Source organism: Rhinolophus hipposideros, assembly GCF_964194185.1.
Source record: "Rhinolophus hipposideros genome assembly, chromosome: 10".
In the NCBI taxonomy this organism is placed as follows: domain Eukaryota; kingdom Metazoa; phylum Chordata; class Mammalia; order Chiroptera; family Rhinolophidae; genus Rhinolophus; species Rhinolophus hipposideros.
This window is the reverse complement of record NC_138056.1, coordinates 2,231,898-2,248,889: the sequence shown is the minus strand read 5'-3', so window position 1 is coordinate 2,248,889 and position 16,992 is coordinate 2,231,898. Positions and strand designations below refer to the sequence as shown.

Below are 16,992 nucleotides of genomic sequence, written 5' to 3'. Positions count from 1 at the left end.
ATGGTGAGATGCTGACTGAGTAGGAGGTCACAATTGGTCAGCCTTACCCCACATGAGAAATGAAAAGGGAAGAACCCATAAGGAAACGCTCTTATTAGGCCATCTCATTATAAGGAAGGAAGGAAGCGCGTGGGAGGTGATGTGAACTTTTAGAGGCCAAGTGACGGGAAGGGAGAGCAGACGAACAACCTAATGAAAGCAGAAGAAACATGCTGAGGGGAAGATGGTGAGTTCCGCGTTGGCCTCATTGAGTTTGAGGGCTGTGTGACTCTTCTGCTTAGCCACCACAACAAATGCCACAGTGTTTGTTAAACCACAGACACTCGCTGTCCCCAGTCCTGGAGGCTGGAGCCCAAGAGCCAGGTGTCAGCAGGGCTGGTTCTGAGGCCTCTCTCCTCGACGTGTAGACAGCTGTCTCCTCCCCGTGTCCCCACACGGTCGTCCCTCTGTGTGTATCTGTGTCCTGACCTCTGCTTATGAGGACCTGAGTCACAATGTATGAGGGCCCACCCTAGTGACCTCATTTCACCTTAATCACCTCTCTAAGGACTCTATGTCCAAAAGTGGTCACATTCTGAGGTGCTGGGGGTCAGGAGTTGGACACACGAACCTTGAGGGGATGCGACTCAGCCCGTAACAAGGTCCTGCTTGGACGTTAAAAGTGGCGTTATCTAGAAAATGAAGGTGATAGCTTAGGCGACATCAAAGTTAAGCCTGTCACTTTCGGAGGCATAAACTGAAGATACGTAAGTAGATGAGTTCTCCCAGAGACAGTCCAGAGAAATGATGTAAAGTTCACACCGCCCCCTGTGTGTTTTCTGTCACCGACAAAACAAAACAAAGTTTCAAGTGGTTCTGCTGTACAAGTTGATTTGTGAGGTGGTGTTTGGAGACCTGGCGGCATCAATGTCAATGTGGAGGGAATTAAAAATGTGTGGAAGCTGCGTATACACACACACACACACACACACACACACACACACAGGAAAAATAGGTGGACCAGACTTAGAATCACTAAATTAAATCAAAACCAGTCATTTCAAAACTCAGCGTTCCCAGGCCTACGTGATTTCAGGGCAATTGAAAAATCCTCTAAGTATGGTAACACATCAACTGTTTCACATACAAACTGCTCGAGAGGACAGAGCGGGAGAGAAGACTCTCCAGTTGCACCAGAGATGAGCGCGTGCTGTGTTGGGATGGGGGTCACCTAGGAGGTCGGGACACAGACACTCCTAGGGCGTCTGCAGGGCTCGCAGGTAACGTTCGCCCCCTGATGGGTGCCAGTGATTTCTGCTGGCAGTCCGTCCCTCCGTCCCTCCGTCCTTCTGGCTTTCCTCCTTTTCTCTTTCGGCTTTTGTAGTGATTAACAGCAGTAAAATGGCAGGAAATCGGCGACTCACCTGACACCCCGGGGCCAGCCACCCCCTGCACATTTGTAAGAGAAAATGAACTCTCCCTCTGTTTCAACCACACTTCATTCTCTTTCTTTTTTTTTTTAAGTTTTGTTTTTGTTACTCACGGTTAACGTCTTGACTGATACACAACTTAGATCCTGGAGTTTGGGGGCTGGGCGTCACAGGATGGAAATAAAGAACTGTCAACAGAAGGTAATTCCTATTATACTTACAATTACAACACACCTACGAGGTCTGACAAGTAAATTCATGAAGTTTTGGCAACAATGTTGCTAACCTTTTTTGATATCAGAGAGATTATTCGTTATGAATTTGTACCAGCTGGACAGTTAACCAAGTTTACTATTTGAAAGTGTTGAAAAGGCGGCGTGAAAAAGTTAGACGACCTGAACTTTCCGGCAACAATTCATGGCTCTCCCATCACGACAATGCACCAGCTCACACGGCACTGTCTGTGAGGGAGGTTTTAGCCAGCAACAAAAAAATGTATTGGAACACCCTCCCTACTCACCTGATCTGGCCCCCAGTGACTCTTTACCTGAAGATAAAGGAAATATTGAAAGGAAGATATTTTGATGACATTCAGGACATCAAGGATAGTACAATGACAGCTCTGATGGCCATTCCAGAAAAAGAGTTCCAAAACTGCTTTGAAGGAGTTCCGAAACTAGGCACTGGCATTGGTGCGTAGCTTCCCAAGGGGAGGACTTTGAAGGTGACCGTAGTGATATTCAGCAGTGAGGTGTGGAGCACTTTTTCTAGGATGAGTTTGTGAACTTAATTGTCAGACCTCGTATGATATCTATCATCACACAAAACTGTCTAGGGCCTAGAAAATGGACATAAAATGTATCAGCTCCGTTTAAGATGCTCGTGTATTTCTGACACCAAAACTACACAAAGGGTAGCCTAAAAAGACTATCATCTCATTTATGTACATAGAGGAAAAAAACAAGATATTCACAATGGGAACCCTGGGGAGTGAAAAACAAGGCTGTTTTCCTGGGGTAGGAACACGCAGAGGCTGTGACATAAATGTGAGCAAAACAGGAACTCTTCCGAGCATGGGTTTCAATCGGCAGAAACCACAGATTATAGCCGACTTATGCAACCAGGAAGGAGAAAAACTGGACCTGGACCCGGGTTCTCAAGCATAGAAGCGCTTCCTTTTACTGCAAGTGGCCAGGTTAACCCTCTTCTTTTATAAGTGAGCACTTTTGGTTTTCTATAACCAATATATAGTATGTTCCATGTTTGGCAACTGAAAAGTATATTTAGACATTCCAGGGTGAACCCTGACTCTTTGAGGAAGAACGTGGCACTGAAATGCTCTGGACGAAACTGGAAAATTGTTCAGTGTGTTTCTCCCTTTTTGCCTCTGTACAGATAGAACACAGAGCGTGAATGCACTTTTTCAAATAGGAGGTTTAAATAGGTATTTGTTTTAATGTGTGTAGACATATAATAAAAACATATTCAGAACAAAAAACCCATGACGTTCGGTGGTTAGAGTGGAGCTGAGTAAAAAAGCAAGTTGAGGGCTGGCCCAGTGGCTCAGGCGGTTAGAGCTCCATGCTCCTAACTCCGAAGGCTGCCGGTTCGATTCCCACATGGGCCAGTGGGCTCTCAACCACAAGGTTGCCGGTTCAACTCCTCAACTCCCAAAAGGGATGGTGGGCAGCGCTCCCTGCAACTAAGATTGAACACGGCACCTTGAGCTGAGCTGCCGCTGAGCTCCTAGATGGCTCAGTTGGTTGGAGCGCAGGCTCTCAACCACAAGATTGCTGGTTCGACTCCCTCAAGGGGGGGTGGGCTGCGCCCCCTGCAACTAGTAATGGCAACTGGACCTGGAGCTGAGCTGCGTCCTCCACAACTAAGACTGAAAGGACAACAACTTGACTTGGAAAAAAGTCCTGGAAGTACACACTGTTCCCCAATAAAGTCCTGTTCCCCTTCCCCAATTAAAAAAAAAATCTTAAAAATAAAAAGCAAGTTGATTTAAAGAAAAATGTCAAATAAGTAATAGTACAAGTGGTACCCCAGGGTCATGCTTAATGCTAAAATATCAGAAGCATGGCAATTAAAATCAAGGGCAAGAGAAAGATTTTCACTATTCATGCCAACATGAAATGTTGTACTACCGATCTAGCCACTGGAAGATATTTGAAAATGGGTGTCTAGAAAAACTGAACAGGACGAAACAAACTGGCAAGACTTTTGGATGAGACAGAGAATTTCATTTTTAAAAATACAACTTAAAGTAAGATCTGGAAGTCTCCCAGGGTCTTCTGTTGAAAGAATCAAAAATTGAAAATATCAACGCTATCCTAAATTAATCTCTGCGTGGAAACCCTGAAACAAGCTTGGAGTTTGGAAAGCCGGTTCTGAAGTTTATCTGGAGGTGAGTATGTGAGAAAACGGAGAAGGGAGGAAATGTCCTCAGACAGTGAAACGTAAAATGACCCTGCATCCTTTCAGCCTGTGAGGGTGGCACCAATTTCTGCCATCCCCCTGAGATGTGATTTGATTAACTGTCTTGGCTGAGGTCAAGGTGGGATCATTCCAGCTTCTACTTGGCTTTTCGACAGAAGCTCTTACCCCACAGAACAAGGTTCCAAAGTGGGGGCTGGGCCAATCCCCGACTGTACAGTCAAATGGTACGTTTGAGAGCTCTGCACTGTCTCCAGGAAGGGGGCAGTGTCCCCAGTCGGGTGGGCTGAGCACTCTGCATGCTCAGGGGTACAGAGTCTGGGAGTTCAAAATACGGGGTGTGTCACCCCGATGTCCCCATCCATGTCAAGGTCCCATTCTCTTCCAACACTGTCCCTGACCCCAGCATGGCTGGCCTGCCCAGGTGGAGAGCTTCATCTCTGGAGGTGACTCTCACACCTTCTTGACGTCCGTTCATCCTGGCCTTTTGTTCCATTGAGGACTGGAAACAGCCACCCCCACCCCCACAGACTCTGCTCCCTGCGTGTTGCTCAAACGCCTGATACGCAGCCCCCACCGTGCACCGCCTTCCTCCAGGATCCTGCCCACCGCTGGGAGGTTTACCCATCACACGGCCACCTGGCCAGGCCCTCTGTGCTCTGTGCCACCAGCAGGCACGAGTGATCGGTCCAAACCCCATCTCAGCGTTTGCTGTTCACCACCATGCCAGGTGTCTGCCAACTGTGCAGACTGGGGTCCCCAGGCTCTGTGGTGGAGAGCAGCATGTAGCAAGTGTCAGGGGATGTTCCTGGGGTGACCGCTGGGGAAAGGAAGAGAAGGGGAGGGGAGAGGAGGGGATGCGAGGGGAGGGAAAGGGAGGGGAAGAGAGGAGTGGGGAGAGGAGGTGGGGCCGGGAGGGGAGCAGGTTTGGGCAGCAGATTTGGAGTGTCGTGCCATCTCAGTGAAGGCCACAGCTACCAGCTACAAAGCTGGGGTGACCCTTCCAAGGTGTCCTGACTTGGAGCGAAAGGACCCAGGGTCCCATGTAGGCTGTCTACCTACATGTGATAAAATATGAGAACCCCCACCAGGTGGGGGCCGTGGGGTCATTCAGGTAAGTCCTACAGACAACTTGACCGCTAAGGCCGGGACCTGGTGCCAGTCTCACAGCCACCGATCCAGTGGATGTGATGACCCCTCAGCCTGGCTTCCTGGGTCCCGCCATGACCCATCTGCACCCTGGTGGCCTGAGGGGTTTGTCACAGACATATTTGCTCTGAATCCATGTGAGGCAGCCAGGAGACCCACGCGGAACACATTCGCTTAGAAGACAGACTTGTTCATAAGTCCCTTAGCCTCTTGGACCCAAGTTTTCAGCGAGGTCCACGCACCCTCTCAAGGAGCATTGGTTTTCACAGGTCACCCTAACTCACTGTTAACCTCAGGACCGCGCTCGTGGGCCTGCCCAGTGCCACCTGCCATAGTCCCATCACCACCACCTGTGCGGCCACCTGAGCCATGAGCCCTGGGCCCCACCAGACTCACCCTGGGGGCACCTGAGTGAGAGGCAATGAGCATTTATTTGAGATCAAAGAATAGCTATTTGGGAATCACTGATTCAGGCAGAAGCCCAAATAGTGTTCTGATGGGGAGACAAAAGCCAGGGGTGTTTATGAGCAAGGAAAGGGGACAATTACATCAGTAGAAGAAAGGTCATTGGTGCAGATTACATAGTGACACTAATTCTAAACAATGTTTATGATATTAATATGTTTTCAGTCTGGTAGTCATGGTATCTGCTCTCTTGTTATCTTTGCCAACAGGTCATTGGGGCACAAGGCTGCTTTAGGCCCAGTGCAAAGGTGGTTTTGCTGTTTGGACATTTCAAAGACTCGAGGTATTAGACGTGCCAGACAGTTCCCCTGGAGTAGCAGCTCCCGTTTAAAGGGGCTCCATTTCCATATATATTTTTTTGACATCTCTCTCGTTCACGCTCTGTGTCTCCCGCTGTCCCTGTCTGTCTGTCTGTCTCTGTCTCTCCCTCATTCTCTCTCCCTGTTTCCTTCATTCTCTCTCTCCATCGAGGTGGCCAGTTTATCAGATCCAGGGGCAGGATCAGCAAAAGGCTCCGGGAGCACGTTGAAGGTTACCGTCTCACTCTGAGGCAGGAAGCGCACATCCTGGAGAAGACAGGGCATGTGAGCACCCGTTGAACTCAGTTCCGAGCTGTAGGCACGTGTCTTCCCCAGCCACAACCCGCAGAGTGACACACGGAGCCATCGTCGGCCCAGGCTGACCATAAAGAGTAGCCTGTCCAGCCGCGGTGAACTCGCAGGACTCCCACTGCTCTTCCTTTACAAGGTCTCGAATGAATCGAATCAGTTAATTCCTTCCATGTCTGAGCCATGGGATTTGGTCTGAGTATGATTTTGCTCTCGTTTCTCAGGGGTGGGTGTTAAGGTCTTTTTAATAAGTGTGACATAGGAGGAGGGATTCCAAGATGAGGAAATCCTGGAGGCCAGGCACCTGCTCCAGGCCAGGTGGGGAAACTGAGCCTCCCCTGGGGGAGGGGCTCATCTCGACTCAGGCAGCTTAGGCATCAGATAAGTCGCCCGGCCTCCAGGGCCTCAGTTTCCTCTTCTGCTAAGCCAGTGGTTTGTACAACTGCTGTCTAGGCCGACCAGTCCTCAGCAGCCACACCGCCCCCTGCCCCGGCCCTGGACCCCTGCCCCCTCGCTGGCCTGCCCTCCCAGCAGCTGCTTTACTCTCAGTGGGACCCACGCTCACGGGCCTGCCCAGTGCCAACTGCCACAGTCCCATGACCACCCCCTGAGCAGCCACCTGTGCCGCGAGCCCCAGGCCCCACCAGACTCACCCCGGGGACGCCTGAACGGACCCGTCTCCACCAGAGGACGGACGTCGGGATGGCAACGCAGAATTCCAGCACCGTAAACAGAAGCATCCCAGACAGCACCCCCTGAAACCCAGGGCACACAGGGCTGGTACTTGAGAGCCCCGGGCCTCTGCTTCCAGGATGGCCAGAGGCCGCAGGCAGTCTCGGACCTCAGAGAGCCTCGCAAGCTGCCCTCACTCCTGCTGTCGGCTGGCACCATTTAATTTGCTCCTGGGTATACCTGCCCCCACCTGATCCTGATTCCTGGGAGACAGGGGCGCGCCCTGGGCTCCAGAGGGGGAGGCAGACACCCAGGGGTCGCCTGGAGCCTCCAGGGCCAGTCTCTTTGCTTGTCTGAACTTTGGTTTCCAACTCCGTGAAGTGGGCACGCCGATGCTTAGCCCTGAGGTCCACACGGGTGGAAAGTGCAGGAGACCTTTGCACACTGCTGCCGTCCCCCTCTACTCACCCCTCCCCTCCGGCAGCAAGGGACACGGTGACCTGCAGAAGGGGCCAGCTGGTTTAGCTGCCAATGCCCACGCGGACCCCACAGCTCCACAGCCCTGGGTCACCTTCCTCCGAGCGAGAGCCAGCAGGTAGGACAGGTGAGGCCACAGGGGTGCAGCCCATTGGACTCATTCATGCTGACCATGACTGAGGGTGTTGCATTGTGCCCCCCAATCTATGTCCACCTGCAAGCTCAGGATGTGACACTGTTTGGAAATAGGGTCTTTGTAGAGCTGATTAGTTAAGCTGAGTTTATCCTGGATTTAGGGTGAGTTCTAAATGCCACGACAGGTGTTCTTATAAGAAGAGAGAACATAAAAACGCACAGAGGAGGTCAGGTGAGGATGGAGGCAGAAACTGGGGTGATGTGCCCTGTGGGGACAAAGCCCCAAAAAGCAGTTTCCAGGCTCTCGGCCTCACATAGAAAGGTGCTGGCTCAGGTAGTAAATGGCCATCTACTGTGATCAGATGGCCAGCAGCTGTGGCTAGTTGTCCGTCAGCTGTAACCCGTAAGCCATTGGCCACTAATATAACTGCCGTGGTTACGCTAGCAAAAGAATTGGGGGCTAGCAAGAGCGGATTGCAGAGAGGCGGGTGCCGCTGGTGAGAATATAGTGATATGACTCCCCTACTTATGGCTCCGTGGGTGTTCCTTTTTGGCCTCACAATGTCCTGCGTTCTTATGTGGGGAGCAGGACCAGAGACCCCGCCTGCCTCCCCGCACGACAAATGGAGCAGCGAGCAGGGTCTCCTGTGTGACATGGCCCCAAGCCAAGGAACCCCTGAGGCCCCCAGAAGCTGGAAGGAACAGGACGGACCCTCACCAGAGCCCTCAGTGGGAGCACAGCCCAATGACCCCTTGATTTCTGGCTTCTGGTCTCCAAAGGTGAGAGAATGAATTTCTGCTGCTCTCATCTGCCCAGCACGGGGTCCTTTGCATTCAAGGACCAAGTGGGGAGGGGATTCCACTGCCCCCCCACCCCTGAGAAAATTCCCTGCAAGTGAGCTCATCCTTTACCCCTACACAAACCTCATCCAAACTGCTCACAGCACCACCCCCCAGAAGCTCCCATTATCTGCTGGCTTCATCAGGGGAGGCCTGAGCTGGGATGAGGCCATGAGATTTGTCCTTGGGACACTGTCCTTGGGCGTGTGTCACCCTCCCGGCCACCTCCGGTCCTCCCTGGCTGTGAGGACGGAAACCTTCGTCCTCCTTGTCCCATCTCCTTTTCTCAGTGTTCTGTGGGCTTGTACCTGTTCTCCTGAGTTTACCCACTAAAAGCCTTTCTGATACAACTGGAATGCGACGCAGCCTCCATTATTTTTGTAAAGTTCCGCTTGCCAATGAGAATGTGAAAGCCTGTCTCGGGATATCCCCCCGGGGTTCCACACTCTGCGTTTTCAGCTCTCTGGCTTTATTGCGGGCGCCTGTCCTCTGTTTGTCGAAGCTTCTTAGTAAGTCACCCTATTCTGCTCCAAAGGGGAAACACGTGATGCCTTGGGTGTGGGAACCGCTGTTCAGAATCAGGGCTCCTCTGAGGGAAGACGTCCTAGGGAATCCCAAGGCAAAGGTCCTTCCACCGGATCTGCAACTATCTCTCCGCCTCCCAAAAAACTCTTGCTTCCCGTGTGTCCACCCACCACGGACCAGGATCTTGTGCCTTCTGGGAAAATGGGTGGACTTTCTAAAGGACGATTTAGAACTTAGTGGCCACTTTGGGGAAATTTGGACTTAGGTAAGATAGTCCACTTTAAGGGGTACCCTTGAGAAGAGGGACCCCAAACCTGTCAGAGACAAAGGACTGCATTCTGTGATTGTGCAGAAGCCTCTGAAAGACAGGGGGCTCCAGCCATTGCTCCCCGCAAAGCACCCTTACAGCACCAATGAAAAAACTACAGTGAAACACTTTGGCCACCTGAGCAGGTAACCTTAATTTTGTCCACCTGCCAGAAACACACCATGGATCCAGCTACTCTTCTGAGCTCTGTTATTGTACCTGAGACATGGCAACAATTTTAAAACGTAAGTTTACAAGACGTCTGTGTCTGGACATATGTTTGTTCTATATCTGTGTGTGTATTATGTATGTGATTTTTTAAAAGAGCTTGTCATGCAGAGACTCTGGTCCCCACACAAGAACGCAGGACATGGTGAAGCCAAAAAAAAACACCCACGGAGCCATAGGTAGGGGAGTCAGACCACTATACTCTCGCTGGCTTATGGGTTGGAGACACAGGGAGCAGAAGCCACACAATCCGCAACCTGCCGTCCACTTCTCTGCCAACCGACCCCACTTGCTAACTGCAATCCCAGCCTGCTAGCTCAGCCACGGCAATTATATTAGTGGCCAGTGGTTCACTGGTTACAGCTGATGGCTAACTAGTCACAGCTGATGGCCATCCAATCACAGCTGATGGCCATTTACTACCTGAGCCAGCACCTTTCCACGTGAGGCCGAGAGCCTGGAAACTGCTCTCTGGGGCTCTGTCCCCAGAGCTCTATTTAATTGGCTTAAAGAAAAATAAGCACTTATACAAATTTAATGTTCCTCAAACTCTCAGAAAGATAGAAACTAACCCAAATGTTTGTCAAGTTCACGAGATCTGGGATAACCTTTGGTAGATAAAGGCTAGTTTACGTACAGCCCACTTGGCTGCTTTTCCTCTGCCTCTTTGGACCTTGCCCCAGAGCCCCTCTCCCTCCGAAGAAAGGGCAGATGACAAGAAGCTGGGACTCTCTCAGATTTCTCCAGTCTGGAACATTCCATCTGAATATACTCACCAGCAAAATGGAGCTGGCGACAGCACATGTAAAGTCTGTGCTTCCTGAACTGTAGTAGCTGCTCTTGGACGGCTGCGTGGGCACCACCTCAAGCTCGCACTGTCCCCAGGCGACAAGTACCTTGCCCATGTGGAAGGTAATGAGCACGAAGCCCACAAAAGCAGTGACGAGACTCAGGAGGTTGGTAGCCAGGCTGGCGCAGGCCTGCGGGGGGTTCCAGGTCAGGGCTTCTGCACAGCACGTCCCCACTGCATTGCAAATGTGGGTTTCCACATCGGGGTCCCACGGCAGCACGGGTCCGTGTGATAGGATCCGTTTCGCGTCCCTTCCGCCCTCTGCAGAGCTGCCGAGCCCACGGGGAAATGCTTGCAAAATGCACAAATGTGAGAATGAAGCATATGCTTCTGGGTGGGGCCAAGGGGCTCAGGACTGGGCAGGACCGGATGGCAACACACGCAGGACCGATGTCCAGTTGGGCCATCCCGAGCAGGTAGGATATCAACCTGCCCATAGTGCCTGGTAACCACTACCACCCTAGTCCCCCAGAACACCCCGCTGGCATTGCCCTGCCCCACCCAGCCACTCTGAAGAGGCGCCCCCCTCCCCCATCTCCCCAAAGCCTGCAGGAAGCCCTGTCCCGGGTTGGGCTGGCATCACATGGGCCCACATTCAGCACCATCGCCCCAGCTCAGCCTGAGGGGCCCCAGCACGGCAGGGCTAGAGGCAGAGGGGTCTTCTTATCTAACTCCAATGGATACCCCACACAGGGATACAATAGAATTGGGGCTCCCCCCATTCTTTCCATCCAGTCCCCTGCACAAACCAAAAGGTGCCTGAGGGACACACCTCGGCAGGTGAGGGAACCTACGTGGATGTTTATAGCCCAGCCCCGGGGTGAGCCCAGAGGAGGGCAGAGACCCCAGCTGCACTCAGAGCGTCGAAGCCCCTGGAAGCAGGAAGCCTGGATCCTAGTCTCAGGCCGTTCAGACTCAATTTCCCTATCTCTAGCCCCCACTCATGCCTCTTGAAGAAAAGGGAAGTCTTTGCAGTTTAGAAGTGTCCCATCTCTCAACACCCCCGTGCCCCCCTTTTACCCCATTCTTGTCTGACCTGGCTATACAAGAATGCAGGGACCTGCTCCTGGTCACCATCAGTGACCAAGTGTGAGCCTTGGCCTGAACAAGTCCCCGTTCTGGGTTCCATCTTGAGGGAGGGGCATTGCTTGTGGTCTCTGCTTTTCTTGCCCAACGGGTGGCATGCTACAAACACCTCATCATTTCCACGTGCCCTGTCCCCATGGTCACTGAGGACCTAGGTTCAGGTGGCCAATTAGCACCAAAGCATGTCATGACCGGGCAGGACTTCTCCATAAAGTGGCCCAGAGCCTGGCGACGGCTCGGTGCTGGTTACCGAGCGGGCATTGCGTGAGGAGTGCAGGCACACGCCGGCCCTCTGGGCTGGTCATCCTGGGCCATTGACCGAGGGCACCTGTTCCGACCTGGGGGTCCACTCACTCATCTGAGTACCCTCCAAAGCCCCTTTGAAGTAAGCAAGGTGCCGTCGTGCCTGCACTCACCATATGCTTATTTGTTCTTTTTTCCATAATGACGGACAGCAATCCGGAGACGATAAACTACTCAGAAAAGAGAAAACAGGGCAGGGTGGTTTCTATGCAAAGAGGCAGCCCCGACGTCCCCACCACCCAGCTGACACGTCCTTGCTCTCCTGTAGGACTGAAGGCATTGGGGACATTGGGGCCTGTCCTGGGATGTCAGGGACAGTCAGGCATTCCTGTGTCACAGCTTATGATCAATAGCACCCTTTTATGTTTAAAACTGTCCTTGTTAGGGCTACCAATTTTACAGTCCCCCCAGAGAGAAGCCACTGCGCTCCCCAAGCCCCAGGAGATGACAGTACGATCATCAGAAGACCTGACCTTGGAGCCAGTGAGTCACACTGTCCCCTCTGCAGAGCCACTCCCGCGCCCCCCCACCTCCATCTTACCACCAAACACGTTCCATACCTGCGCCTTTACTTTCCAAACAACAGATTCTGCCGAGACACAGGTGAGCAGACTGAGCCCACCCTCTCCAACCCAGAGACCACCCCCCAATGAGTGCCCACTCACTCACACACTTGGCACCTATGAACGGGTAGCCAGACTTCACCAGGGTGACAATAAGTGAGCTGAAGTGATGGGGGAAGGGAGAACACGCTATAAGGAGCCCCAAGATCATGACCATGAAGCTGGAGATGATCTGGATAGTCTGTTGGGAGAGAAAAGGGGGTTACCAGGTGCCGAATTGCATCCTCCCAAAAATGTGTGTTTCAGCCTTGACCCCAGGACTTGGAATGTGACTCCTGTGGAACTAGAGCTTTTGTAGGTGTGGTCGAGGTCTCAGTGAGCTGGGATGGGCCCTGAATCCCATATGGCAGATGTGGTTCTAAGCAGAGGAGGGAGCCCCAGGGACGGACACACACACACAGGAGAACAAGGAGACAGGAGGGGGCTTGTGCAGCTGCAAACCAGGTAAAGTGGCAGCACCTGGCACTGGGGCGGAGCGCGGCCCGCCGACACGCCATTGGCGACTTGTGGCCTCCAGAAGTCTGAGAGGTTAAGCTTTTAAGCCCCCACTTTGAGGTAATTTGTTACCAGCCAGTGGACCCCAACACACCAGGTGAGCCAGCCAAGGCAGCCACGGTCAGAGCTTCGGGTGTAACCCGGGGGAATTGTTAGCAGCTCTGGGGCCTTGGCAAGCAGTGTGGGGACGCTGCCCCAGGTTAGGGCCCAGGGACGTGCACGGTGACATCTCATTCCTTAGTAACTGGGTGGGTGCAGCTTCCCGGGTTCCTGGCAAGGGCCGTGGACCCTGCCTGTGGAACCCCAAGCTCCGTGCTTCCCAGCCCCCTTTCCGTGTACACAGCTGGTGTGCCGAAGCTGGTTGCCACCTTCCACCACACGCATAGGCACACGGACCTGTGTTCAGGCCATGGCTCCCTAGCTGGGAGGAACTGCAGGAGCTGTGATGGGGCGCCCAGTGGCCCCCAAATAATTCCACCGCAAGCTCTCACTCTTACATAACACTTATTAAGCAATTTCTCACTTGTAAGAGATGAGTCAGCCTGCAAGCCCTTTTCAACCGAACGTGAGGCAGATTTATGTTGCGAATGAGGCAACCGCAGCAGCTCTTGTGGGCAAGGAGGCGCTGAGGGGGACCAGGCATTAGGACCCCACTCCTGGTCCCTGCTGCCACCGCCACTTGTCCCCTTTCTCCCTGCCCCCCTTCCCTCACTCAGTGGAGTGGCGTCTCATTGAGGAATCACGGAGATGTCAGAAGGCAGACAAAGGGCAAACGTCACATCTGTTCTCAAAATACTTAATATTTTCAAATGGGGTGTTGGGCGATGAAGTTTCTACAGTTTTCAGAAAGAAAATGTCCCTAGGAGGGCCGGCCCGGTGGCTCAGGCGGTTAGAGCTCCGTGCTCCTAACCCCGAAGGCTGCCGGTTCGATTCCCACATGGGCCAGTGGGCTCTCAACCACAAGGTTGCCGGTTCGATTCCTCAAGTCCCGCAAGGGATGGTGGGCTGCGCCCCCTGCAACTAGAAGCGGCAACTGGACCTGGAGCTGAGCTGCGCCCTCCACAACCAAGACTGAAAGGACAACAACTTGACTTGGAAAAAAAGGCCTGGAAGTACATACACACTGTTTCCCCAATAAAGTCCTGTTCCCCTCCCCCAATAAAAAAAAAAAAAAAAAAAGAAAATGTCCCTAGGAGGTAAAATCTAGAAGAGTTTGTTCAACAGAATTTTGAGCACACCCAATATAAAGTGTGTGCAAATATATCATGTCGTCCGCTGTCATTTATTTAAAATGGATTATAAAAGCAAAGTTTCATAAAAGAACTCAGCTAAACATTCCCCATGGAATGGAGAACACACAGGCAGGAACTCCCTGGCTGCCGTGGAAAAGACCTGGGCGGTCGCAGAGCCCCCACCCCCAAGCCTCCGGAGCAGCCTGCGTCCCAGAGCCACTCTGAGGCTCTGCCCTCACTGTGGACGTGTCCCCACGCTCAGCCCGTCCACTCTGGCAGCTGCACTTACCCCGAGCATTTTGGCCTCAGCTTTCAGCCCTTGTTTCCTGCTGCCCTGGTTCTCTGCGTGGGGCATGAGGACGTCCGCCAGTGAAAGGAACACAAAGTTCCCACCAAGCATGTCATGGGGCACCATTCTGCTGGAAGAGGCCAGGACACCAATCTGCAGCCCCAGGGCCTTCATGTGGCAAATGCCCCATATTTCAGGTGCCCCTGGATCTGAACCCTGCATTCATCTTGGGGTGACCTGGGTTTGGGGAAGGGACCTGGAACAGCGGGCACCTCAAATCCAGGGACAGTGAGAATTCTCACAGCACCATCAACTCGGTAATCAGAGTTCCCTGGATGTCAGAAGCCGGCCAGGAGGAGCGTCAGGGGCAAGGGTTCCAGACGGAGCGTGCCGGTCAGCTCCGTCCATCTCCCACTCCCCTTTCCCGCCCTCCCCAGCCCCACCTCCACCCTCGCCAGGAATTCCCACCAAATCTGAATAGCACAAGGACAGCGCACCTCATCCCAACCCAGGAGTGAGATTCGATGCTTTCCGAGTCTGGTCTCCTCCCTTTCGCAGACGAGGCCGTCTCCTTCAGGATGTACCCTTAGCTTTGTCCTGCTTCTGTGGCCCTAATGGGAATAGTAACACTTACTGATGGAGTAACTCTCAGGGTCAGGTTACCAAGCCCCTGCGATGTGCCAGGCTCTGGGCTGTGCCGGCCCCAGCACAGCAACCCCAATCAGAGAGTGAAGCTCCGGGTTCTGAGTGACATGACGCGTTCAGAGCACAAAGCACGTGATAACTGCGGGATAGATGTGAGCAGCTACCTCCCAAACGGAATTTACATGGGCTAACTCCATGCAATTACATGTAACAAATGTTAGCAGTCTCAGTTTCAAGTATTAGACTTTCCCAGCTGATGAGTCCCGACAGCAGACCTTGGCCCGCAGGGCTGCCCCAGAGCTCAGTCCACAGCAAGGCACAGAGAAAAGCCTGAGGTTGTCCCAGGAGGCCACCAATCTGCTTCCTGGCCTTTGTCTAGTTGTCTCAGTGCTTTCAGGTGCCCCAGACCTCCAGGCTGGAAGAGGCAACATGGACGGCTCGGAAGGGACAGCCAGCTTAGGTGCCCGGTGGCGTCTAGTGGAAATAGCACGGGGCTCCAGGCAGAGGGCCCCCGGGTGCAAGTGACAATCACAAAGACAGGTCTAGACTGCCAGCGAGATCCTGGATCTGTGTATGACAGGCACAGAGCACACTGCGCCTTAGACCCTTGGGGCTGCAGGGGCCACTGGACGGGCGGGTGAGCAGACCTTCCCCGACTCCTGAAGCTCCTTGGAGGCGGAGACAAGGGAGCCCAGCTCCTCCACTCCCTCCCCAGTGCGCTTCCAAAATACAAGGGGCTCCCAGCTCAGGACGATGCCTGGACGCCTACCTGCCCCTGGGCTTCTGCAGAGCTGCAGTCGGGGTGGCCCCAACAACTTCCCTTTTGCTCTTCCCTGAGAAGCTCCTGTGCCCTCTGAACTGGCACTGTCACTGCACAAGAAGAGGTGCTGGCCCTTCTCAAGGGGGATGGGGTGTTGTGAAACGAGCAGGGCTTCCTTCTTCCCCATTTTGAGTTTTGAATGGATGGCCATAAGTAGAACTAATTTAAATGAGAAAGCCAGCTGCCCGCTCAGCAACCTTCAACCCCGTGTGTGTAGACGGAGTGTCTCAAGCTCCCAGGTCTTAGATTCCTCCCTGTCGGACAGGATGCCCTGCTCTGTATGGCTCTGAGCTCCTACTCACCCCACCTTGACCCCCCTCCGAGGCTCCCACCTGTCAAACTCACCACCTGCTTGCCTCCCCGCTGCCCTTAACCACCACTGTCATCAGGTGTATTCGGGAATTTGCCAAGGTCCCCTCTGCTCCACCCACCGCCACGGCACCCAATCCAATTGTCACCCCCAAGCCATCCCTTCTTCCCTGGGAGGGAGGGGGAGAAGTGGGAGGAGTCTGCTGGCGTAACAGACAGGGAGATCTCGGTCTTAAAAATTATTGAGGAGCCCAAAGAATGTTCGTTGATGTGTGTTATACCTCTCGATATTTACTGTACTAGAAACTAACTCAGAAATTTTAAAAATGTGCACTAATCAAATCATTGGAAATGACCATACACCCATTCCATGTAAACATTAATCATATTTTTATGAAAAAGAACTCTATAGGCCTTTAAAAAGGAATCGAGTGAGCAGAGCGACGTGGCGTTGCGTGTTTGCAGATGTCTTTAACGCCTGACATCACAGCAGAGGGCTGGACCCACATATCTGCGTCCGCATTCCATCGGTGGCTTCAGACTGCATCTGGAAGCTTCTGGAAAACCCCAGGGAGGCAGGTTGATAACGTGTATTATGTGAAGGTATTTTCACCTCTCTTACCGTGGAAGGGTCTTAGGGGCCACACCCTGAGAACCACTTCTCGGGGGGCATCCCACATGGAAATGAGGTCTAAGGAGTGGGGGTACCCCCTCTCCCCCAGTTCCCTGGTTTGGCTTTCTAACTTGATGACACTCGACAATTAACCTTTCAGGGGAGCAGAGCTGTGGGTGCTGCCACCCAGGGAAGGGGTCGGCGGTTATCAGGGCTCCGCTACTCCCACCGAACCTTAGTTGGCTGCTCACCGGGGGGTCACCATCTCCCCGTGATGCCTCCTGCCCCCACGAGGAGGCGCTCGAGTCATTACCATCCTAAGACTGAACCCACGCGGTGATGCTGGAAATTAAAGTGCTTCTTTATTCATTGTTTCCTGCATCTCAATGCCCTCTTAACCAGTTTGTAAATTTAGCCAGGTAATTTTAACAACTCTTTGAAGTCGGACCTATTGTTACCCTACTTCGGCCTAA

At 52.9% G+C, this 16,992-nt stretch overlaps 1 protein-coding gene across 2 annotated transcripts; it reads right to left on the bottom strand.

Annotated features, from left to right (window-relative positions):
* Nucleotides 1-5,410: 5,410 nt before the first annotated feature.
* LOC308503735 (membrane-spanning 4-domains subfamily A member 6B-like) lies at nucleotides 5,411-15,651 on the bottom strand. Of its 2 annotated transcripts, XM_081063368.1 has the most exons (8): nucleotides 15,547-15,651; nucleotides 14,630-14,743; nucleotides 14,133-14,259; nucleotides 12,163-12,297; nucleotides 11,607-11,663; nucleotides 10,031-10,234; nucleotides 6,724-6,825; nucleotides 5,411-6,028 (listed from the first exon to the last, which is right to left on the bottom strand). In XM_081063368.1, exons 2-8 carry the CDS (start codon nucleotides 14,632-14,634, stop codon nucleotides 5,891-5,893), a joined length of 768 nt encoding a protein of 255 aa, XP_080919494.1. In that variant the 5' UTR covers nucleotides 14,635-14,743; nucleotides 15,547-15,651; the 3' UTR covers nucleotides 5,411-5,890. The 2 variants fall into 2 exon arrangements, with proteins under 2 accessions (XP_080919494.1, XP_080919493.1); XM_081063367.1 differs by lacking the exons at nucleotides 14,630-14,743; nucleotides 15,547-15,651 and having other exon boundaries at nucleotides 14,133-14,463.
* Nucleotides 15,652-16,992: the final 1,341 nt, after the last annotated feature.